The following is a 26,503-nucleotide window of genomic DNA, read 5'->3' as shown; positions in this document are numbered from 1 at the left end:
TCTTCTAACAGATCTTCAAAATATTGTGCTACATTATCCCAAAAAGATACAGACTTGAAAAGAAAAAAATATTTCTATTCTCTTGTTCTTTCTTCTTGTTTTTTCTTTTTGACTGTATCTCCGTATTCCAAAAGCTTTTTAGCATAATAAAACACTTTTAACAAAAAATTGTTATCGTTGAATCTCAGAAGAAATTTCCTTTAATTTTATTCTTTTTTAAATACTAATCTGTTTTCTTCTTTTCCATTTAATAAGCGAGAATTTCTTCTGCATTTTTAATCTTACCGACTTGACAATTAATAATGAATATAAGCAAAGCCGCCAAGTAATATTTTGTTTTTATAAAAATTTTATTTTCTTTTTTTTTCCTTTTTTTAACGGATTTTTAAAGTTTTGGTGTTAGTATGTAGCAAAAAAGTACCGGTTTTAAAAAGATTTTGTTGCTATTTGAAAGAACTAGATTATTCTAACAAATTAATACTTCATTACATTAAATGCTACTTGTCGTTAGACAAGTAAAGAAAAGTTTAATTTACAATTTTTGCAAATTAAATAAACAAATTCAAAAACAAGAAAAAAAACCAAAAATTCAAAAATTACTGTCGTTTCCGCTCAAACCGGAAGTGCAACCATTGACTATGTATTGCCAAGAAATTGGACATTTAGCCTATATTAACCCTTCCAAATTTCAAATCGCCATCTCAAGCCGTTTAAAAGTTATAGAGTATTCCCACTTTCTTGCGCCACCTGGTATGATCGCCATTTTCTTTAAACTGTCTCAGAGACCGATGTTAGCTTTGATAAATATTAATATTATAGCTTTGATAAATGATTAAAAAAAATAATTAAAAAAAAATAAACGAACATTTAAAATATTGGACATTAAGAACTTTAAGCCATCAAATTTTCAAATCTCTACCTGAAGAAGCTTAGATTATCGACTGTTCTAAGCGGCAAAAAGCATTCTGGACAGCAATGGTGTATTTCTAAAAATAAAGGACCGCGTTCGCGAGATCGAATTTCAATCCTGCAGCAACTGTTGGCTTTTTTTAATTAACTTGTTATTATAATTTCCTATAATTTCAGTGAGACACCGCGTAACCGATTTAAGTCTACAGTTGTGTTCCCAAGATTAACAACATATTGACAGAGCGAGTCCCCATGCGCTTAGATTGCGCGGATATATTCGAACAATAAATAAGTTCAGTTTTGAGAGTGAATGTCAGTGTCGCGACTGAACACGCAAGGATGATCGGAAAAGGGATGAAGTTTACTGACGTGTTACCCCAACTTGGGGCAACATTGTTGGGTGAGTTTGTTAAAAACGAAAATGCAAACGTACATATCTAAAAATATTTCAACATGCTATTTACGCGCTGAGCCGATTTAAGATAATTTTGGAACGGCGGTTTGCACGCGTGTTGTGGTTGGATTAATTTTAAATAGTTTGAACCGTTTAAAAAAAATTTAAAATTTAATTGCACAATAGCAAAGTTGTTCTAAAAAGGTCATAAATGTTGATTAAATGTTTCGGAAGATTTTTGATATTATTGCGTTGGGTTGATGTGGTTTCGGGTGAAGCACATACTTGTTAAAAACACTGCAAAGGACTGACAAGCTTTTAATTATTTTTTGACGAATTTTCTTGAATATCATAGCATCATTCTTGTAAAAAATTTACTTAAAAGCACCTACGAATAGAGGCATTTTCCGTGAACCGTTGGATAGATCTTTGAAAAATCTACAAAAGCATTATTTTATTTATTGCTTCAGCCTAACCAACTGGGATTATTTTGATTGACAATAAGTTATCAACTAATTTTTATTCAGGACTACCTAAAACCTAACCTCACTAATTTCTACGAATATTTCGTCTCCTGCTTCTATTTCTTACTTACTTATGGCTCAGTTTTGTTTTTTAAACAAAGGAAATGGAATACAAACCCACTTTGCTTGACGGAGCACTGGCTCAAAGATACACAACTTCAAAATACCCTCAGAGACGGATATTCTCTGCTCTCTGACTTCAGCGGGAGCAATTTGTGAGTGGCATTGAAGTCAAATCAAAAGTAAAAATGCTTTCTATTAAGCAAGTAATAGAATGCTCTTTAATCAGTTATAAAAAGGATCTCTGTATTCTTTGTATCTATATAGGGTGTTTTCTAATAATACGTGAATAATTAAGGGGGACAGCTTTTGAGTCCATTTTAAAAAGAAAACCTCCTAAACGTCTTAACTTTTGAGATACAGGGTGGTAAAGTTTTCAAAAATAAAACATATATTTTTAATATCTGTAATACAACTTTAGATAATTTAATGAAATTTCGCAAACTAATGTATCAAGATGTATTATTTAAAGTGCCACTATTTTTTTTAAATACACCAGTGTCGAACGAAAGTCCCCCCGTCTATTTTGGTAGATATTGATGATATGCCACTGATTTCACTTACAATAAGAACTATTCTTACAATGTTCAATCATTTGTGAAAAAATTTAGTTTCTTGATTTTTTTCAATCCGATGCACGGTTTTCGCTTGAAAAAATAAAATCCTTTTCTCTCTATGGTAATAACAATATCGTTAATATAACAGCAAGCAGAGAAATTATTTTTTATTTTTATGTAAAAACCGCGGGACGGACTAAGAAAAAATTATCTGCTCATAGATGAATGCAAATGTCTTTTTTTTTAAAGGAAATCAGTAGCGTGCGGCTGACTGTCTATGAACAAATAATATTAGGTATAATTAGGTTGTCATTGCACTGGTTATATCGAGAATTTTTTTTGTGTAAAATAAGTAAAAAAAAATCTATTAAAATATCTACTTTTTAGTTACCAACTTATACTCTTCAGAAAATAAAATAGAAGACTATTCCTTTAACTTTTACAGTTTCAATAAAATAACATTATAATAAGCGATTCAGGTTTTATTTTTTTGCGTTTCTATTTGTTATTGGAGTTATTACAAACAGTATCAAAATAAATTCCAAAGATCTTGCTGTGCGGTGGCCTTAACATAAATATGCTTGAATCTAGTACAAAGTACATCTACAGGAGATATTTTTGTCATATAGTAGGATATTAACGAATAACTTGGTATAAACGAGTTCAATACAGTGCGATTATATTGTTACAAACATACATACGTTGGAATGTATCATCAGTCTTGGAACCAGGCTTCTCCGACCATTAGACCCAAAGAATAACTTCGGACCTTTGGAATACTAGTACAATTAATAAAAAGTCTAAAATTCCAAAATGATTAATTAACCACAGCACAATAAATAAATTCAGATATTATTTTAGTCAAAATTAGTGAATAATTTCCTAAATCATTCACCACAAATGAGGCCTGTAAGTTAAAGAAAATTGGTCAAAGAATAATATAAACGATATTTACTTACAAAATTAAATTAGTTATCTTAAAAATGTAAATTGACAAACAAATAACCAAATCGAAACCTAAAAAAAAATTGCATTTCTCGAATATAATTAGTTAAGCAAACAATAAAAACAAAAAGCTCTGGTAATTGGTTCGTGAGAAATTCGGCAGTAAGATTGTACAGAGATGTTTTTAGAACTAAAAAAAAAATAACTCCCACAGTCTTTATTTACTTAAACTACTATTAATTTGTATTCATAGAAATTAAGGCAACTCTAAGACAAGATCTGATATAAATAAATTTATTAAAAACAAATAAAGAATAACTTTTTCATTCCGGGAAAACGCACTATAATATGCTTCCTACTGAAACTAGAGCAACATAGATTCAAAAAATATTTTAAATACTTACTGACAACAAATGTTTTCTATAATCTACTTCAATACAAGAATCATATGAATAATAGATGAAATAAATAAAAGAAATTAAATAAAAAATAAAATAAAGTTTGTATTCAATGACACAAATTCGCTCTTTATTGGATGGTCTCCTTCACGTAAAATTTTGTATTTATTTTTTATGTTTTGAAATTTTGAAAATATTTAGACTATATGAGATTTTTGCCAAACGAATTTTTTCTTTGTGATTTTTGTATTAGTGTATAAATGTCTACTCTACTATATTAAAAGGCACTGAAATGGTTTTTGCATATAGCAGAGATTGATGACCAACTGACACAGTTTTTTGAAGCAGAAAATATCAAAGTACTTTTAGGGCTTTTTCAAGTTAAAAATGACACCAAATTCGTACTCAGGAATATGTGAAATTAACTAGGCGAACGACCAAAGTTCGCAATGTTTTAAGAAAAATTGAAAATCTTACAAACATATTTTAAAAGTAATGATAAAAAAAAATTTTTAAACTTATATTTTAAGGAATTTTTATTTTTAATATTATCTTAAAACAACTTCATTAACAAATCTATAGTATTCGTAAGGGTAACGTAAGATATTCATTATCTCAAACGAACAAGAAATAATGATGAAATTCGGCAAAATGTCGGAGATGTCTGAATGAACTCGCGCTGTTGAAAAATTCCTTTGATTTAAGTTTTTTATTCATTTAAATAGATAAAGTTTAAGAAAACATTTTAAAATACCAAGAGAGACATTTTTTCCATGTCAGAATCTAGCATTAGTTTAACATATCTATGTCTCCACTTAAATGAAAAAAAGAAATTAAAAATAAATCATAGACAAAACTATTCTCCTTTCGCTCTCACCATATGCAAGAGTATGCAAGAATTTGGGTTTTGGGCCTGTTTTCCGCCTTTTTTCAATCACCTCCAGATGCAGTTTTTGGATTTTTTTCGGGGATTTTCACTATAAGTCAAATTACTTCCGGATTGAATTTGACCTCGTATGGTATTCGGTAAGAAAACTCCACACCCAATTCAGTCTGAAAATTAAATAATAAAAATTTATTTGTTGATTTCAACGTCAATTTTCAAGTACCAGTAGAACATAGAAGGTTTGGTTGACTTCGGTCGACTGTTGGGTATCGACGAGAAAAAAAAATCCATTAAAATTTATCTGTTGCGACGGTGATTTGTCACAAAAACACGTTTTGATTGGATATGGTCAAAATGTTATCTGTACTGTTATTAATTTTAGATCAGTATAGTCTTATTTAGTAATGACACTTTATTCTTAAAGAAATTCATAATAACCCTTCTCAATATTTGGCATCAAAAAATAGTCGCAATTGATCATAACTTCCGGCTAATGTAATAAACAAAAAGTTATATCACAACTTTTCTATAAAACGTACAGGGGAGCAAATATTTGACCACCTAAAAATTTACGTGGGATTTTTCATGTTCCTTTCGGCAACGCATCGCCGGTATTCAGCTTGTTATTCTAAATAAAGCCAGGAGTATTCTTTTGTAATAAAACCCGTTCTTCAGAAATCCTACACTTTTTTTACCTATACCACAGACCTAATTGAATAAATATAAATGAAACAACAAAAAATCGTAATAAAAGTTTTTTGTTCGTAGATACATACCTTGATACTTTCATAGCAAATTGCAAAATATAAATAAAAATCTTACAGTGACAAAATATTATTTGCGATTATAGAAAAAATTATAATACGATTAATAACTCAACAATACCAAACAAAACAAAGATTTCCCATAAGATAATTGTATGTTTTACCTGTAAGCATATGTTCAAAAATCGATAAATTTTTCTATATATCGGCAGAAGTTATCTAATAGTAGTTTAGTTTCTTTAGTGAAATTTCCCATAAACAATTCTTACTTTTTTTATGATTTTACCGACTGACATAAATTGTTCTGTAACCGCAGCCCCAAAAGTAGCAGAAACTTTTGTTGCAATTTGCCTGAAATTTATTTATTGAAACTACTGAATCTGTCAAGGAAACAGCTACGAATTTTTATACTATAGGTCAAAATAATAAATTGTTTTTATAAATATTAAATTTTTTTTCTTCGTTGGGTTAGAAAAACTAGTTTACTAGAGCGGCGGCAGATGAATCGTTTTTTATACTAATTCAAAATTATTCACATCAAATATGGAAGTGGCTAACCAAATTTTGTTCAGCGTTAACCATATAGGGCGAAAAAAGTTGCTCAATTTTTGTCGAATAAATCTGGTTACACTGAGATTATTGGTTATTTCCAATCGTTCGGGCACAATTACATATGATCTAAAGCAAGCATTGGAGTGGTTGATTTTCCCCCAAAACTACAATTATTATATCTCCCACTTGAGTCAGTTGTTTCATCAACCATAAAATAAAAATCTAAATAATGTAAATAAAAATACATTTGCATTTTCTCGGCTCCTTAGTTGTAACAGTCATAATTTTGTATTCACCGATCAATATTCTCCCATCCACTATTCTTACATATTAACAGACATCAGAGTGAACTAACTGAAATTTAGGTTAGTGGTATAGCCAAAATCGAATGTTAAAACTGAAAAAAATTCCTATAACGAAATGTTAGTACAGTGCCGAAGGTTTCAGTCAAGAGTTTGATATACATGGAACAAAGTTGTAGAGAATAAAATTTCACGTTACATAGACACCTTAGGTTTTAAATACATTCATATAAAATTTAATATATTTGAGTTGATAAAAAGTTTCAACATTTTGTACCAAAACAATTATTATTGATTTGGAATGTTAAAGGAATATGTATATCCTCCGTAAAAATTCGAGTAGTACAAATAAATATCAAATGAATCTAATCAAAGTTCTGTATTACTATTAAATCGTTAATAGGGATTATTATTATTAATTTCTTAATAACGAAATTAATAATAAATCATAGCTAGTTTAGGTGCAACGAAGTAACAAAAAAAGTTTACTGATGACTGATGTAGGTATAAAGACTATATAAATAAGCGCAAGCAGCAGGAAATGTAGTAGCATTCATGTCCATTACAATAAATAAGCGCTGGGTTTCTTCATTGTTTATCATATTTCTTTAAAATTCATTATGGATTATTATTTCCTCAGATTTTTATGTCTTACATATTTTTTCTTTTTCCATTTAATATAGGAGGGCACTTTTGTAAATAAAGTTTTTAACAACAAAAATTGTATTTCTATCGTTAATGTTAGTGCACTCTCTGATGATAAAATGAAATATAGTTGTTATTTTATCGAAATTAGAATAGAGTCGAATACTAGATTAGAATTTTTGGAGAAAAATCTGGCCTGTGATCACACTGTATCAATTAACATTTAAAAAAAAATCTGTTTTTATCCGTTTGTATTTAGGAAACCATAACTTTTTATATCTTGTTTGCTGATACCATTTCATATACAGGGTGACCAGTATAAGATGATGTGCATGGGAATAGTGAAAGCTCTAAGAGATACAGCGTCGCCTAAATGGAACAAAAAGAGCTTTGATTTATTTAGAAAAATTGCATCAAAAAATAATAGGGCTACTATGTTGTGTACGGCAGAAGTCAACTTTTATTTTTCTTATGGGCGCCATATTGAATTTTGACATTTTTGTATTTAGTCAAGATAGGCTTTAAATTTTAAAATACATTTAAACGATGTGTGGGCAAGAGTGAAGTCAATAAAGAAGAGAAAGGATTGAGAAAACAAGTAAGTAAAATTGGAATAATGGTTAAAATAACTCGCCGTTTTGTTGCACGCATAACATACATCTTCTCAAAAGTGCTTGACAGGACTGTCCCAACATTTGCGGAGTGATGCTGTTAACAGCTTCTCTCCAACGTTTCCAAAGGACTTAGTGTATACTTTATATGAACAATGGCTCTTATGTCTGGAGATCTCGGAACCCATCTGACTGGTCCCAGGTTGTCTATCCACCTGTAGGGAAATTCTGCAACTAAAAAGTTCGTAATAATCTGTGTATTATCGGTGCGCTGTCTTGTTGGAAAACATTTGTTGCAGAGCCGCTAGTTAAAAAGATCTTCTGTTACATTTATTTGTACAAGGTTTTGTGGGTACCCAAAATAACAAACTAAGCACAGCGATATCAAAGCATGATATCATATTTTTCTAATTTTTCCGGCTTTATTTTGAACAAACATAAATGTGTTACATATGGTTGAAAATCATTTTTAAAGAGATATAAAAATTTAATATTGCGCCCATAAGCAAAACTAACTAAACTAAACTAAACCAAAACTAAGCAAAGTAATATATAATATAAAAAAAAGTAGACATTTTACTTTTTCACGCTGAATCTACGTAAGGGTATCGAATCAAAATACATATGCTACATTTGCTCCATTTAAGGGACGCAGTGTCTCTTGCCGTTTCCAATATCCCCATGTACAGAGTATCCCAAATTAAACATCCGCTCAACAAAATTGTCATGGCCCTTCTTGTTTGGAAAGTCCTACAAGAAAGTTTTTTACACTCTTTAATAACTCAAAACACAACGGTAATACGGTGATGGTCCCAAAATCGGTACTTTTGGATTTCATCCTGTATTTCAAAAATCAATGATAATTTTGTTTGCAGCATCTTCAATATCACAAAAAGTAGCAGAGTGTTGCGTAAAACGCAACTTCCTATTTTAATAAATAACCGAGATACCCCATAAAAGTGCCCAAAATGGAATACCCGGTACATCATCTTATACTGGTCATATGTACAAGTGAAAAAATTAAATTAATTGTACAGAATTCTAACGGAGCTTAGCAGCTCACGATAACTAAAAATTTCCTTGACTCATAAGCTCGGTCTAATAATTTTCAAATTCATTTCGATAGCGTTCTTTTTCATCGGCACCAAAAGTATAAACAATTTCATTTAAACCGTTATATGAGCCGGCAATTAAAACGCTGCCTCGCTCCTGACCTTTCCTTGGTGGATTGTTTGGAATAGTAGTTTGTAACAACAACAACGAAATATAAGGCTACGCGACTGCAAGTTTGTATAACAGTCTAATTAATAAATTATACAGGGTGAGTCTAATAGATGGGTCAACCGATTACAAGCAATTTCAGAAAAGTGTGACGGAGTAAAGGCAAATGCATCACAATTAAATCCCTAAATAATTAAAACGTACTTCTGGTAGCGCCTTTACTTGCTTAAAGCATCACAATTATATTTATGTCGGTAAAAAAGTGAATAGGACTCAATTAAATGAAACTCATTTAGTTGAAATTTACATTTTTATTGGACATGGAGATAACTTTGTAATTGGTTTACCTTAAAATACCCAGACAGACTCATTACAAGATCCACAGTGAGTTAAATTTTGAGAAAATTTTCCACCCTTGATTTCCTGACAATACGCTAATAGGATGAGGATTATTTTCAACTACTAATAAAATGTTTAATCTTGTATTATCATTAGTTTTTGTACCATTTTGCTGTAGACGATCTTTGACATTCGCTGTCTCTATAACTCTCCTCTCAATTTTACTCAACGACATCCAATAAAAATTAAAATTTCAACTCTTTGAGCTTTCTTTGGATTCGCCACATTTTTTTGCTACCAACAAAAATATAGTTGTGACAATCCCAGAATTTTGCTGGTGCTGCCTATCCTTTTGTTCATTTCAAAATTAAATATCGGTTTTTTATTGTTACAGGATAAATTCGACACATTACTGAAAATGGATTTTATTAAAAACAAAGGAATCGACATTACTTTTTGACTAATCCTGTATATTTTCCATCAGTTCTCTTCAAATTTAATGAATTTATGTAATAAAAAAAAAATAAAAACGATCATCCGAATTGTACTGTACCAGAAACTGTCGACCGATGTTCCCGAATGTATTCGTTGGGTCACTCTGTAGTTCCTTTGCATACCTATTGAGGTTTTATTCCTTTATACCTTTTGAAATAGACTTTAATAATTTCTCCGTCTCAAGATATTGGGACTTTGTTAAGCGTTTAAAAAATAACCTTTTATTTATAAATTTCGATATTTCCTCATATTTTGCTCAAACTTGATCTATGCATGTAAATAATGACAGTAATAACTTACAATAAATTTTAAACGAGCCACGAAGACAGCTTCAAATATTTACAGACAAAGTTTTTATTCCGTTTTTCATTTAAGTATTTAAAAAAAAAATCTCGCACTGCTTTAGTTATATAACGAAGGACACCACCACATACACTTATTTTGCCTGTCTTGAAATAGTTAACATTGTACTTGCAATTGGCAATTGGTAAAAATTAATTACACGTTCAATAATAACAGGTATTTTTGCGTATGCTTCTTTATGATTTCATAATTGTAAAAAAAATGTGGGATAAAAAAGTAACCAAGAGAAAGGAAATTAAGTGAAGTGAAACTTTTGTTAAACTCAACAAAATTTTATGTAATATTCGTAGAGATCGTATAGTTTGGAGTTAACATTATATACTACACTTTTTCTCTCACTCTTCTCTTTTTCTTCTAGTAAACCGTTCTTAATTAGAAAATTTACATGAACAATTTAACAAAATATTTGAAAACTTTTATTTTTAAAATAAAATTTAATGACCTGTATATTATTGAAGTCGTTCTCGAATATAATAATATAAGCTCCAATATTTTCACACTTTAACGGATTGGCCCATCGTTCGACTCACCCTATATAGAATTACGATCATGCCCTTGACCTATCTCATGTAGGTCATTGGCCGATTTAATATAACATTTGACTTTAGACGATGCAAATTAATTTCATTACACAGCAGTTATTGCAAAATATGGATTTGTTCGTCTTCGTATCTTACTGAATATAATTATGGAAAATTGACGTTGTTACGGGTGCATCTGGCAACACTGCAGTTGCGACAATATTGCAAAAATATAATTTATCTCTTTTTATAGTCACTTAAGATGTTTGAGGAAATTCTACCGAACCTTTAGGAATATTTTATACTTGAATGAAATTAATTCTATAAGGTCAATTAGGTATCCATGAATTGCATTTTTTGTAGTTACAGCGCCGTTTGGGAAGCTGCAAATTGGTAACTGCAATTCTCCTCTAGTGTCCTAGTTAAGTCTAATTAGGATAATTGTTATTCAATGTTTCTAGAGTGACTTTCATCAACGGAGAAATGTTGAACATTCAGATGAATCTATGAAGGCACTGAATCGCGCATGATACAAAGCGAACTATTTTTTCAACAATACCAACCTAACATACATCGAACATATGGAACTAACCAGGTTTCTAAACTTTTAACTTATTCAGACCACCAGCGTCCTTGAACTTTTCTTAATAAATGAAATTGTAAAGGAATGTAATATACCTACCGATTTTTCTATATTTTGTTTTTTTTTTCTACAATTATAACTTTTTTCGCAATGAAACATATCTTGAAAATACAATGAAAATAACTATATTAGGAAATACTAGACTAATAAAATACTAGAATGCTAGAAATAAGACATGCTATTAAGTAGCGAAGGTTGGGGTTGTCATCCGAGAGACTATTGGAAACTGCGGTTCACAAAAGCTACCCCCTTACTGGTTTCGAAGAAAAACCATAAACACATCAAATCAAAATCAAAAGTATAATTATTTCACGATAAAATTCGACGCCTTTTTGAAGGAAGCTTTCCAAGAACCTACGAAATGTCGTCCAATTTTTTTAAATTCGCTTTCTCTTTCTCTTGATTTCAAAAACACGTTTTTGGTGCCTTAGACAGCAGCTTGCGCATTTTAGGGGAACTTTTTTAGACTTTTCAAATGTTTTCTTCAAATTTCATCGTGTAACACTGTTTATTATATATATTTTTACTTTTGCAAAAATTCATCTTCTCTTTCTCTTAATTCCGAAAACAAGTTTTTGGTGTCTTCGACGACAGCTGGCAGTGGCGAGGGTCGCATTTGAGAAGAGCTTTTTAAGACCTTTCTAAATGTTTGCTTCTAATTTCATCGTAATAAATCGTAAAATTTTTACTTAATAGAATTTCTTTTTTCAATTTTTACTTTTTATAAAAATAAATTCGACGACAACTTCACACACGCCAAATTTTGTTAAGTAGATCTTTTATATTTTTAGCACAATCCTATTCTTCACCAAATCGTGATAAAATTGAAACGGAAAATGGACGATAGTTTATTGGTGTCTTTTCTTATTAGCATTATAATTTATAATGATGAGACAGGACTACGGGTTTTGCGCAACGCAGTTTGTATGTGTTTACTCTACTTGAACTGGTTATTGTTCCTTCACATGCAAATTGTTAAAAGTGAAGCTACTCCGATCAATTTTAACAATAGTAAATAAATAATAAATAATGATGACAGCTTTTATTTTGATTTCCATGCCACACATTGCGAAGCAGGTGGTTTTCGTAAATTTCGTAATATGTGCAATGGAACATTCCCAATTGATATTGGCCGGGAACACGTGTTTTACGTACAGGGTGGGTCAAAGATAGAGTAACGTTTATTATCTCATTGGTTGCAAATGTTATGGAAAATCACAAAAACAAAAGTTGTAGAGATGGTTAAAATGCCCAATTTCAAATTATTTTAAAGTATACAAAGTGGCTGCAAAAAGCGAAATGAACGAAACATGCATTTTTTAAATTTCAATTCCTTTTAAAATTCTTCTACTTTCTTATTAATACTTAAGAAAATATAGTTCTTAAAATATTTGAATTTTTCTAAAAGAATGCTTACAGTTGAATAAAAATAATTACGATAGTTCCTTGATTTTTAATTTTAATATAAGTATTCACCTTGAAACACCTACTAAGAAATAACCCACCCGCATTTAATTAAAAGTATTTCCATTGTCATATTAATTGTGACGAATTTTCCTGAGTTATTTGTATTTAAACTCATTGTATTTGCTTTTAATAAATGTATTCAAATCAATGAAGCGATTGTTTCATATATACTGAACCAATCCTATTACCATTTTATTTTTATAATTAATTGTTTGCCATTAATAAAAATTAAAAAAAAAACAAATGATTCAAAATATTTAAGTACCCACATTTATTTGGTACAAGCATAAATTAGTTTATTGAAACAAATTTTGTTCCAAGGAAATAAAAAAGTTCGAAGGAAATTATTTTCGGTTTTTTTTTCAGTGCGGCAGTAAAGCTGATGATGGTAACCGAAAGGCGAAACGTCTGAAAGCATCACGATACTTTTAATTCCGACATTTAATAAATTATGTCAGAAAATAAACGAAATCTTTTAAGATTTTCATCTCTGACAGAGTGTGTTCTATGAAAAAGCTTGCCATTTTTATCTATTCACCTATTCTATTTATATTTTTTTAAATAATTTTGTAACAGACACCCTGCTAAAAATTCACTCCAAAATTTTTGTAGTTCGCTAATTTAATCAGCGGGCGACTAGTAGAACAGTGATATTGACACGCCAAAACCAAATACATAGGTATTTTTATAATATTAGCGCCTCCTATATACTTTATGAAGTAAATATTTGCTTTTGCCGAAATATTTCCAGCGTCATTGCACGTATTTACGAAATTGCGTAGGCCACATTTATCTCAATTCTTCATTACCGTAGCTTGCACACGATGCGGGCTGACCAGACGACTGATTCCTTTAATTCTTCAAAAGATTTAAGATATCTATTCCATATCTCATGTCATACTGACATTTTTTCAAGCGAATTCTTTTCTTGGAGGGTCCGTAATTTCGCCATAAAAGCCACTTCTTGCGCTTTTCTTGTCGAATGGCACCGTTAAATTACGCATAATTCTTCAGATACTTCAAATGTATAGTTTAAATTTATTAATAGTATTATGTTCTATTCCAATCGCGAGAGGGATAGACAAATTTGGTGAACTTCACTCGCTGGGAGTTAGTCTAAATCAGCAATATTAAAAGCACTCCTTATGAAATTGTTGACTAATATTCTATAAGGTCAATTAGGTATCGAGAATTACCTTTATTTGCTCTTGCAACCCCAGTTTTTTGGGAACTTGCAAATATACGTGGTGTGTTCAAAAAGTAAGGTGACTTTTGTAATTGGGCGTGCTATGTATATATTTCTTTTTTGTTGTTGGTATACATGTCCAATGTTCACAGGTTCAGCCAGTTTGCACGTTTATTTTTTTTGTGAGATAGAAGCGTTATAGGTGTTTTGTGTGCACTGCGATTTTCTGCTCTCAAAAAATTGGAACAAAGAATTTGCATGAAGTTTTGTATAAAAAATGGAATACAGTATTCCAAAAAACTTGCAATATTGTTAACAACGCCATATGGCGAATCTACTTTGAGAAAAAACATGTTTATGAGTGATACAAGCTGTTTCAAGATGGCCGAGAAGACTCGGATGACGAACCTGGCTCTGGACGCCCAGCCCATCAATAACTGATGAAAGCGTTGAATAAGTGAAACAAATGGTGTTTACAAATCGTCGAGTCACTATTAAAGAAGTGACTAAAGATGTCACAATTTCTGTTGACTCGTACCATGCAATTTTTCAGAAGTTTTGGGCACAAAACGTGTAGTAGCAATATTTGTTCCGGAACTGCTTAATTTTGAACAAAAATACTGTCGAAGGATCATCGCTGAGGAGCTGTTAAACGATTTCAAAGTAAAGGTTATAACTGGTGACTAATCATGTGTATATGGTTATGACGTCGAAACCAAAGCTCAAGCGTCCCAATGGAAGAACCAAGAATCACCTGATATGGTCCTCTCCGACTTTTTGGTGTTCCCAAAACTTAAGAAACTTATGGAAGGAAAGATGTTTGGAACGGTTGAAGAGATAAAAAAAAAATCGCTGGAAGAACTCAAGGATATACCAGAAAGTACGAGGATGATAAAAACATTGTTTATAGTAAACTGTTGCATGTAAATGGTTAGTGACGTTTGGAGTGACTTGTTTAATTTCACCTCAAAACGATATACGTGCATAGGAAGTTTTCTTTTTCAATGACCCCAAAAATTATCCATTGAGAAATACTCTGTATATGGTTATTGCTTCTGACATTTATAACCCATTACCTACTGAGGTAGGTAAAGCGAAATAGACTTACATGTCACGTCTTGACTTTTGGAAAATATTTAATGGTAAAACAAGTAGAGCATTCTTCAACTTTCGGCCATTTTGAAAGTTGTCGATTACTGTTTTTTTATTGAAGATAATTTTAAATGAGACTAAACATTGTTAAGACAATTTTTTGACTCAAATTTTGATGTTAAAAAAATGTCAGTATTAAATCTTTTTGTTAGTGTTGCCTTCTTAATTGCAAGATCTTATGTTTTCTTAGAATAGTATTTTAATAAAATATTTTTTTTGGCATGCCCTGTTTCTATACATATTATATCCATTTTACTCATTGTGGATCTTGTAATGGGTCTTCCTAAATATTTTGCTTGAAACAAATTATAAACATGTTCTGTATTTCTCGTCTTGTCTCCATATCCACCAAAAATTACAATTTAAAATCTCTGAGTTTCATGTGGACCCACCATATTCACTATCTTGACTGTCGGAAATCTAATTGTGGTAACCTTTACTGAAACTTGCTACTTACCTATTCATTTCAAAATTGTGAGCAAGAATTTGTTCCATATTTTAGCCGTTCATAGTATTTTCTAAATATGTAAAGGTATTTACATGGAATTAAGTACATTTGCTAAACTTTTTGCCATCCATTCATCCGAATTGCAATATTTTAGAAAACCCGCATTCAATAGTACGTAATTTATCATCAGCAACATCTTTCGTTTTCTATGTTTTTTTCTAGGATGGAACAGTGATGGGAATGCAAAGCTTTCAGTCCGACTTTCATAAATTCCTAACAATTTAATCCTCAATACCCCAAAATTTGAATTTAGTTAATTGATGTCTTACTGTCGAGGCTATATTGGTTACACATGATAATAATAATTTTCAATAATTTATTCATAATAATCAAAGTGTAAGTATGCCAAAAAATAAAATATACACAAGGACGAAGTCTAACCTAAGGCTATTTAAATTTTAGTTTGGTAAAATAAATATCATCCTACCAAACTCAAACATAATTTATATACATAGCGCGTAGATTTATTAATACCCCAATTTAGATAAACTATATGTCAAAAAGAAAGTAAACATATCCTTTTTTTTCTGAATTCCTCATGCATTGGTTATTTATAAATCAAAGTTGCTGACCATCCAATTTATCAAAACCAATCATCCTGTTAGCTTCTTCAGATCTGGACTGAAAATGGCTAGCATGCTACTCATAGAGCTCATACATTGTTAGAGGGGGGAGGAGCTAAAGGGACACGAACTTTGTCTCGGATGACTGATTCCTTGTACGTGACTCATGCCATGTTGGATGTAGGTAAAAACCTGAGTCGCGGTTAAGATTTTGTTTGTTTCCTTATAAATTTCTATAGATTCTCGGACTTGTCCTTGGTATAAGAATTGATTACATGCAAGAATTATAGTTTTATCCAATAAAATTTTATGTCCGGTTTCCTGATTGTCTTCGGCAAGTTAGTCTTAAGGCACTTTCATGTTCAGTTTTGAAGTTATATTTCTTAAGAACTTTTGATATTTTGTCAATGATGCTTTCAAACTGAGGAGGTACAACAGTGGCAAGTGTGGGGTTGCTTTCGGACTCATTGCCTTTAGAGGGTTGTGGCGAAGTATATTTTGTGATGGAACGCTTAATATATCTAATGTGGAGGGAATTAGAGGGAAGAGCAGATGTAAGTTGTTTTAATTCTGAGTTCAGCGACTCAGACTAAGATAGTTTTACGGGTCTGTAAACAAGAGAGTTAATAACCGATGATTTTTGGGCCGGATGGTGATGTGACAATGCATTCAGCTGTCGGTCTGTGTGCGTTGGTTTTCTGTAAACAATATGACCTAATGTTAGTTCTGATTTTTTATTGATCAGAACTAAGGCGTGACAGACCTTTTCATGAAAAAATTATATGCCATGTATCGTTGAATGTGGTTATAACTTATGCATATCAGCTTGAATTTATCTATCAGATTTTTTAAATTAAGAACTGAGTTTTTTGCTAAACCATGTACAAAATAATCCAAATTATAAATCCGCCCATAAAACATATTTAACCACTGAAGTTCATTAATTGTATGTGTTACAGGATCCCATGTTCTTAGGTTAAATATTAAACGACAGTCACTATTTTGTACCTTTTGAATGCGATATTGCTCCTACTACCGAAGACAAGGACTGTAGATAAAACTTGCACAATTGAAATAAGAAGGTACTCGCACAATGTAACTTTCTTTTTGGGACTTAAGAAAATGACTACTGGGGTAAAGTTGCTTAAGTTATATATGTGCCCGTTTTTACGAATTTTGATATGTTTGCTGAAGGGTAAACTGCAATCAAGCAGGACACCAAGGTTACATGCCTTCTCACTAAATGTTAAATTGTGACCGTTAATATTGCTTCTCAAATTTACCATAAGAAATCTGTATTTGTAGTCTTTCGAAATTTCAGAAATTTGGATTTGGAGGCATTCAGTTTTATTCAAAAAGGCCCTTTAGTAAATTTAAATTAGAACTAATGCTAATCATTAGCAAATGCCTTGCCTGAAGCACTATATTTAAGAAACTCTACAGGGTAGATTATAAAAAATATGAGATCTGACAAGACAAGGTCTGTTCTCAAAACCATGAAACCTAAATATCATGAGTAAACACCGCAAGGGCCGAAGATGGACAAAGTCCTTTACGACACGCGTTGTGCACAACCAGAACAGTTTGGTTGTTATTAAAGTACAAGTGTACTTGGGAATATAAGATTATTTCCATCATAATTTTAGAAATTGCTGGAACGATAATGCGCAGTTGTGGGTGTTTTGGTTTTAGGTAAGGGAATTCGAGTGTTTTGTACATGTTTCTGTCCTTTCCACGGTCAGGAATTTTTAAATTAATTGCCAAAATACATCCTTCAAGCCACATTATTGGGATAGATATTAACTTCAATATTTTGAACCATGATAATAAAAGAATATGAGAACTTGTTAGTGCTAAATGGTTATGAATTCGTATACAAAATAAATGTAAAAAGATCAACAACTGATGACATAGCGACTATGATTGTCCATATAGTGACAAAGTAATGGATAGATGTGGTTCTAAAGTAAGAAGGTGGTCCAGAGAAAATTAAATACATGATCTTTAAATAAAAAAATAAACAAACAGGTCTCTGCGAGATCAAAATTAACGATGCATGATCCCGAAGGATATTCTCAATTGGAGTACCCACATAGAATATAAAAAAAATAATTTTTCTAAAATTCTTAAGAAATAATACAAATTATGAAATTTGCAATGCATATATTTTACCATAACTAAAATATCTGTTACCCATGTGGAGTTGTGGGAAACTCAACTTCATTAAAATACAGAATACAGAATAAGACTCTTTCATTTGGATTATCGGACTCAGGCATAGGATCTCTTCGGTATGCCAAAAGTTTCGCCAAATACAAGTGTTGAACTAAAGCAATATTGTATACAAAAATGTTAACAATTTGCAAAAATCAAACACTGGGATTATCCGTATTATATAAGGAGAAACAACAGTAGTAGGTAATGCTAGGACAAACAAGGCTCTCTATAATCTCGTAAGTGAAGCATCAATGACATTTAATGATCTTCCAGTGATGATAAAAGGCCAAGTATCTTCAAACACATTTAAAAGAAAATAATGTTTTATTACAACTAGTGCGTCTAAGAAACATCGTCAGTTAGTTAGACATTAATAGTGTAAACATGTATATTGCAATTAAATGAATAACCAAAAGCAATAAAAAAATTATACTGATTTTCACCGAAATAAAAAAAAATATTTTCGTGCGGTTGGGTGGAAAATTTTTGTAGAAAAAATTAGATTACTAAATTTTAACAAATTATGAATATCATTAGGATAATCGGATATTTGTTTTCAACCTACCAAATCGCTATGCATATTAAAAACGGAGAGGTTGGGGCTCTTATTGTAATGAACTTGTTGAACTCATAACATTGATACATTTGGTAGGACAAGAAGTCAGAACACAATAAATAAATCAAATGAAATAAATTAAGGTCAATAAAATTTTCCCGCTTATTTGAATGCATGTAATCATTTTAAAAACAATACATGTGTGTTTCATTCATTTGACGTTATTCCCCGTTATTTGCTGATTCACCGAGTGGCCATAGTAGGTATTTTTTTTTAAACAATTATTTAGGAAAAATTTTGATTCGCGTTTATCATAATAGTTTTGCGTCACCTATTTTGTTTACGTTTTAACCTGTCGATTATTAAAATTTACAACGACCAGATTAATAACACATTTAATAATTAGTATCGAAATAAAAGTGTAGTCGCGCAATCCAAGGCAAAACTCTTATAATAACATTTTCATCTGAATCGTTCTAAATATTTTCGTGTTTTAAGATTCGCAGATTCTTGACAAAATGCAAAATTTTTATATTATTTATTATTTTACAAGATTATACCAAAAGGAAAACTGCTTTACCGCAATTACGGAGATTCCACCGAATAAAAATACTTAATCTTTGATTATATTAGATTAGATATATTATATTTATGTCATATACATATCATTCCATCCATATTTACTGTAACTTTAATATTCCGAAGGGCGAATCGACCTTTTCAACCCAATCAGAACAAATGGGACCTTTTAGATTTACCGAACAACTTAAGCGCAGAGTAAGTAAGAAGTACGCGGGTTAGTAAGAAGTATTGGAACGCTTATTCACAGACAGTGTCCTATTAGACGTTTATAGACAATGGCTTATTTTGAAAACCTGAAATATTGGTTACTTATGTAAGTGAATATGGGCCACCTATGTATAATATGACCAAAAATATACTGCATTCATTGCTTTGACGTTTTAAGTATTTTACAGTATCTTAACCGCAGACCTTCGCAGGACCGTGGTAAAACTTATCCCAACAGATGTTCATTCGGCCTGAGATGGACCGTAACGAATATTTGTAGAGACTTGAAATTTTTATTTGAAACGTAAATGGACCGTTGTAAATTTGATTAAGCATTGATGCTGCGGGGTATTTTCCAATAAACTTTTCCTCATACATTGGTGGCAAATGCGGAAATTATTCATTATTGTGAAAATGCAATAAAATGAGAAGTCCGAATGCATCTAGAAATGTCAGTTATTTTTTTTACAGGAAACGCCATCATGGCCGGCCAGAGCCTGCTACTCAGATGAAATGCGGTTACTTGTAATTCGCTTTAATTGAAATGTTTTGATTTTTTGCTTTTAACTTCAAAAAAAAAAATCCCACGTAACATGGATTCTTCTATCTTGGCAATTGGGCCTTATCTTATGAACGCCCTATACGCGATAAGTTAATTCAAGCGTTTAGCTGTACGGATTGCGAAAAAAAAATTGTCATTAATTAACATAAATTAATAATAGGACACTCACCGTGAATGTCCCAGTATATATCCAAAACGGCTAAAACTGGAGTGACAAAAATTCAAGTTCTGAAGCTTTACCACAGATTTACCACTGTTACGTTACAAGTCATAATTTTGTTATTTTAAATCAAAGACCCCATTTGTTTTTATTGCAATGAGTTGCGCATCTCGAATTTAGTAGGCCCCATATTTTAAATAATTACTGAGCAATACGGCAATACTGCTTTTTTAGCAAAAAGTACTAAAAAACACTAAAAAAACAGTCAAAGTCGGAGCGATAAAATTTTACACCTGGGTATTTTTGAAAGTGAAGTTCAAAAATGTCAACAGCAATGTTATCAAATTTCGTTAAGATATTTTTGATTCTGGAGAACTTTAACTGATACACTTCTGAAGCTTCCTAACCGCGGATGTTAAGAACTTTTTATTAAAAGTGGTATATCCACTTTTATGCGATATTATTAGGAAATTACCAAATCAGGCCAAGAATGTGGTCATTGACATTGTCAGCCAGGTGTCACATAAATATTAAAGTTTTGGTTAGTTAGAGCTGCAAAGCAAATATTCAATAATTCTATTATGTGAAATACCATTATCATCCATACTAAAAAGGAACACCCTTGCTAACCACCCTTGTTATACTCATACTACAAATGGTGTTTTCTATTCCTACTATAAAATATCCGATTATGCACTAAACAAGTGTGCAAAGTGTTACTTTAGGAAGAAAGCTTCGTTCGCCATTCTGGCGTTTACAGCACTTTGGTCAAGGATTTGGGAGCAATCGGATGTGGATTGTAGCCACTATTCTAACGTTTGGTCTTTAAACAATTGGTTTCAACTAATGGTCGTAGATCAAGTATGGTATGCCCCACATTCCTACTCTCAGCAAGCAACTCGTTTATTAAACACTCGATAGGCTTTTGAGCAGTTGGCGCAGAGGATTTTTAAAGCAGAAGAAAGTGGCAACTAGGTCTCTGACTAAATCTACCAAAACGAAATTGATTTTGAATTTAAATCGGAGGAGAAAAGGCAGGAAATTGCAAGTAAGATTTTCGATGATGACCGCCAAAGTACAACGCAAGAAGATGATGAACAGCAAGATAGCAGCATGTGAGAACCAGAAGTTACAATATTATTTTACATCTTCCTGGGGTTATTGGAACAGCAAAGTCTCTTAATGCTGCCAGAAAACTGTATTATTAGGATGTACTTAAATCCAATAATGAAGATTCGAATACAATTTTCCCGCCGACAACCCTGGTAGAGAAATTTCTTGAAGTACCGCGACACTAAATCCATTCTCAATACTTAGGTTTGATGATCAAACCACTAGAAAACCACTAGACTTCATTAATTTTCTATAAGTCTGTGCTAATCAGCAAAATAAATGCTTGTTTGATTTAGAGTAAAGTTCCAATTGCTAGGCATCTACATGGCCTAATATACCTCGAAAATACGTCATAGAAATACTGGTAATAACTAATACACGGACTCTTTATTTCTTAGATAGATATGCATACACAGACGAAGGAAGAGATCGAAATGTTGTCGATAAGGAGTAAAGTTAAAAAAAAACCGTGACGTTACATAAGATAATTGGCTAACATCTTTAGAGGTTGTAATGGAATTGTAAAAGCGAGGTCTAACTTTAGTATACACGGTTAAAAATAAATATTTAGAGTTATTTTAGTGTTTTACGTACCAAAACCATTCGAAGCGGTTCCTTTGATGTCGTCAATGACTAAAATAGTGTTGCGAAAAAGGTGTTCACTTAATATTTTTTACAAAATTTTAGACACTTTATATGTAAACGCTTGTATAAAATATTCATGTGCACCTGGAAATCCTCACCAATCCAGATACGATTTCATCAAGTCTTTGGCACGACAGCTTGTTGTGGATGACATGAAAAGCAGACTACTCTAGACCAGACTGGACTTGTCCAAATTCTAAGACAAATCAGATAAAATATAGCCTCCATTGTGAAGAAAGATGTTCCTCAAAAGCTACCAATAATGCGCTAGAGAAGAGTGCTTATTATATTATATATTATGCATTAGTTGTGGCATGTGGGAATTAGCAAAGATTGCATGTAACTTATAAGAAACAATTTAGTAAATTTTCTCTTTGGAAATTGACAGGTTAAAATAAACCTTTCTTGGTTAAGTTTTAATACAAAAAGTTTTGTTGCTGTTTTACTTTTTCAATAGAAACTATGTTATGGGGCACCCCAACATTTTCGGTTTTTTTTATACCTCTTTGTTTATAGGTTCATGAGTTATGACAAAATAAAAGTGGATTCTTAATAGTTACATTCGACAGAAAATCTGTCGCAAAACAGCAATAATCTTAGAACTTGTTTTAGTATTTGATAACAATTAAAACCCTGCTAAACAGACTGCTTATTAGCTAACCAATTTCAGGAAATTCAGCTTTCTTTGACAGAATTTTGAAATACCCAAGTGCACGACGCTCATCTCTCTACAACTTTAGTACTGCCTTTCTCAGGTCTTTTACTTATGTAGTCTCTTTTTTTTCTCCATCATGATTTACTTTAGGGACACTTTCTATTTGTAACCTACAACCAATTAAATAAAGTACTTTCTCTCAGTACTTCTCATTATAGAATTTGTAGAATCTAAAAACGTTATATGCCCGCTTTTGTTGTTGTTTGCAATTGGAAAGGAATGACCAATTTCAAAAGTTGTTCTTTTATCTGTAGTTATTTTTCAAGAATATCCTAGGAAAATTCCTAGCACAATGTACATTACGGCACCTAATCTTTTACAGTGAACAACAAATTTTTTATAAATAGCAACTATTGTCAAAATATAAAAATTTCTAGTAGAAGTTTTCTTAAACGGACTAATGATACTTAGTTGGACATTTAGAAAGTATTCCTTGTGTATGTTTACTTATATTGTATTTTGAAAATTATTATTATTAAAATTTGATATTTATGTTGTTGCAATAAGAAAAATTGCAAGTCAGCGTGGAAAAACATGACAATGCAAACATGACTATGTCCTTATCATCTAACAAATGTTGCACATATTATGAAAAATTTTAAATAAACGAGATAAATTTTTGATGCTCCAACAATTTAGGTAAATATTATCTCAATATTTTACTAGCAAATTAGAAGTTTGGAATACGCCTTAATAAAGGTATTTAAAATGTTCCGTGGATGTGCATTCACCCACTTCATCAACGTACTTGCAACTTATACTTTCTCTTTTATCTACAGGCGCATGAAATTTTTATTGAATAGATTGCCTCCATGTTAATGGTTTGCGATTTATGACTGTATCATTAAATGTAGAAAAGCTCTTATAAATCGTCGTATATAAGCGAAGGTATCTACAGTTTTGGAAACGCTGTAAAGGATGAAGACTAAAACTTTTACATATTGGCCAAGGATTTTAAATTACACTGAAAATGTGTTTTATACTCAAGATTTTGTCTAGGATAGGAAACAGGAATGTAATGAACTAATATTTTTTGGCATAACATACCTTTTTAAAATAGCGGCACGTTTTTTGCGAAATAAGCAGGAACAATAAGTTTCATAATAATATAATATTTATTTTTAGTTTTAATTGTAAGATTACAAGATAACAATCTCCATTTGAAATTTTTCGTTTATAAGGGAACCTAAATATCCATTTGATGCATCCGTAAATAGAAATAGGAAAGCAGTTCACAAATCTATTTTCGACCAGAAAGTTTCTGTCTCGGTTTCTATATTTTCGGTAACCGCTTTTTTTGCAGACAGCAAATAGTATACTTCGCAACATTCTCCATAAATAGTAAACAAATTTAAATAACCTTCGTGTGTTTAATTTGAGCGTGCCGGCATGTTTATTGACCGTAATTTTCTGACCGTAAGCAGCATCTGTGACACTTGTCGTAGAATATTTTAACAAGACCAGATTCCCACCTATTTCCGTGTAGTCGCAGATTTGCACCACTAAACTGCTTTGTTCTAAATTACTTATAAATAATAGAAATAATAGTAGGCCTATAGCAGCACAACAAGAAATGAATCCGAATTATCACACCAGTCCATAGATAAGGAAAATGGACTTAGTGTTGATATTATAGCCTTACAGTGAACCCGAGCAAGTCTGCGAATATAGTATCTTCCTAAAATCTATTAGATTTTCCGCAGTGTGTTTGATTTTGTAATTAATTAAAAATAATTTTTAAGGTACTTTGGTGGCCATGTCCGACGGTATGACATATGGTTGGACCTCCCCCATGATCCCGTACTTCACCGGCAACTCCACTCACATCAAGATGACCATGTACGAAGCCGAAATGATGGAGACGGTCAACCTTCTGGGAGCCATTTGTGGTTTACCGATAACCACGTACGCTGTAGACAAGATAGGTCGAAAAAAGTCCATGCTTTCTGCGTCATTTGCTGCCCTGTTATGTTGGCTGGCAACGCTGTTCGCTCCAAACAAGGAAGTGCTGTATGTGGCGAGGTTTTTTATCGGCATGGCGGGAGATATGTGTTTCGTAGCGGCTCCGATGTACATAGCCGAAATAGCTGATCATAGAATACGAGGCTTTTTATCCTCACTCATATACATCATGATGTTATTTGGAATCTTGGTGGTGTACACCACGGGCACTTATGCTGCCTATTATTTGCCACCGATAATCGGAATTGTCCTGACCGGAATTCAGTGCATATTCTTTCCGTTTATGCCGGATTCGCCATATTACTTGGTGTACATAAACCGAATAGAAGATGCCGAAAAAGCTCTAAAACGGGTCAGGACCGATGCCAACGTCAGCAAGGAAATTGAGGAAATCCAAAAAGCCGTGGAACGTCAGAAAACCGAGAGAGGAAGACCCCAGGACCTCATCCTGATACCGAGCAACCGAAAAGCGATCATGGTCATGACAATACTCAATGGCGCACAGCATTTTGTCGGAATTAGCGTCATGATAATGAATCTTCACGTGATTCTGGCAGAGGCCGGATCAATTTATATCGAACCCGGAGTGGCGGCCATCACCTTCGCCGCCATAATGTTGATAGGGGCGAGCGTCTCGTCGGTTATCATGGACAGATTCGGTAGGAAATCGTTACTGATCACTTCGAGCATACTTACCGGAATTACTCTGACGATTATGACCGTGTTTTTCCATTTGAAGAATACCGGTTACGACGTGATGTTTGTCAGTTGGATTCCGGCCGCGTGTTGCATGACATACGCTCTGACGTTTAAGTCTGGATTGGGCATAGTACCCATCGTCATAACCGCCGAAATATTCCCGACGACGATCAAGGCAATCGGTATGACGCTGGCAGACGCAGTGTACTGCATAATGGCGGTGATCTCGATACAGATCTACTCGGTACTCTTCGGTGCCTACGGTATTCACGCGCCATTTTACATATTCGCTCTGTGTGCGTTCTTTACCGCGTTCTTCACTGCCTTCTTCATTCCCGAAACCAAGGGCAAAACGTTGGACGAAATTCAGTTGATGTTGAAGGGACACAAAGCGATTCGCGCTGATAATGGTATCGCTATGACCTAGGAGTCAGTGCCGCGCCAGTTGAGACAGCGTTACAATTTCGTTTTAAGAAATGCCATCGTGTTTTCTCTGTGATACGCCCCCTTTGTTTCAGTTGTCAATAAACTCGTTAGAATGGATTTGGTTGTCATGCGATAATACTCAGTGTTAATATTAACGTAGCATTCAGCTTTAAATATTGTCAGAAATACGCCAGTGGAATGTAATCCTTTGCAAAGAAATGATAATGCAAGTACATTATTATTTTTTCGTTTTATCCTCAGCTGCGATTGTGTAGAATTTGTAACTTCAAGGTCTTTATGTTGGGTGTCCCAAGAAGGGCACCGAGGTACTGTGTTAAGGAAACGAACGAGTCAAGAAATTGAGAAAAGGGTTGTGGAATGCTCTATGCGTTAGGCGCTTTCTATTGCTTATCTTGCCACTAACACGATGCTGGCAAAGAGTATAAAAGTATAATATGCATTAGGTTTATAAATTTGTTGCGCAAACTTCTGATCTTGATTAAGTGTTTATCATCTGGATCTAGATCTAGATTAAATGAATATAATTGGTATCTTTATACAAAAAAGTCGTATGGAATGTCAGCCTAAAATTAAAAATAGGCAAATTATAGGCACATTTCTCATTTAGACTTGATGGCTCCGAGAGGTTGCGAA

At 32.4% G+C, this 26,503-nt stretch overlaps 1 protein-coding gene across 1 annotated transcript; it reads left to right on the top strand.

The window, feature by feature from the left end:
- Positions 1 to 1,091: 1,091 nt before the first annotated feature.
- On the top strand, positions 1,092 to 26,503 carry LOC132703118 (facilitated trehalose transporter Tret1-like). The gene is made up of 2 exons (XM_060672192.1): positions 1,092 to 1,309; positions 24,505 to 26,503. Exons 1-2 carry the CDS (start codon positions 1,249 to 1,251, stop codon positions 25,848 to 25,850), a joined length of 1,407 nt encoding a protein of 468 aa, XP_060528175.1. The 5' UTR covers positions 1,092 to 1,248; the 3' UTR covers positions 25,851 to 26,503.

This window comes from Cylas formicarius, unplaced genomic scaffold, assembly GCF_029955315.1.
Source record: "Cylas formicarius isolate icCylForm1 unplaced genomic scaffold, icCylForm1.1 PGA_scaffold_6__28_contigs__length_40554024, whole genome shotgun sequence".
NCBI lineage: Eukaryota > Metazoa > Arthropoda > Insecta > Coleoptera > Brentidae > Cylas > Cylas formicarius.
This window is presented reverse-complemented; position numbering and strand designations above follow the sequence as displayed.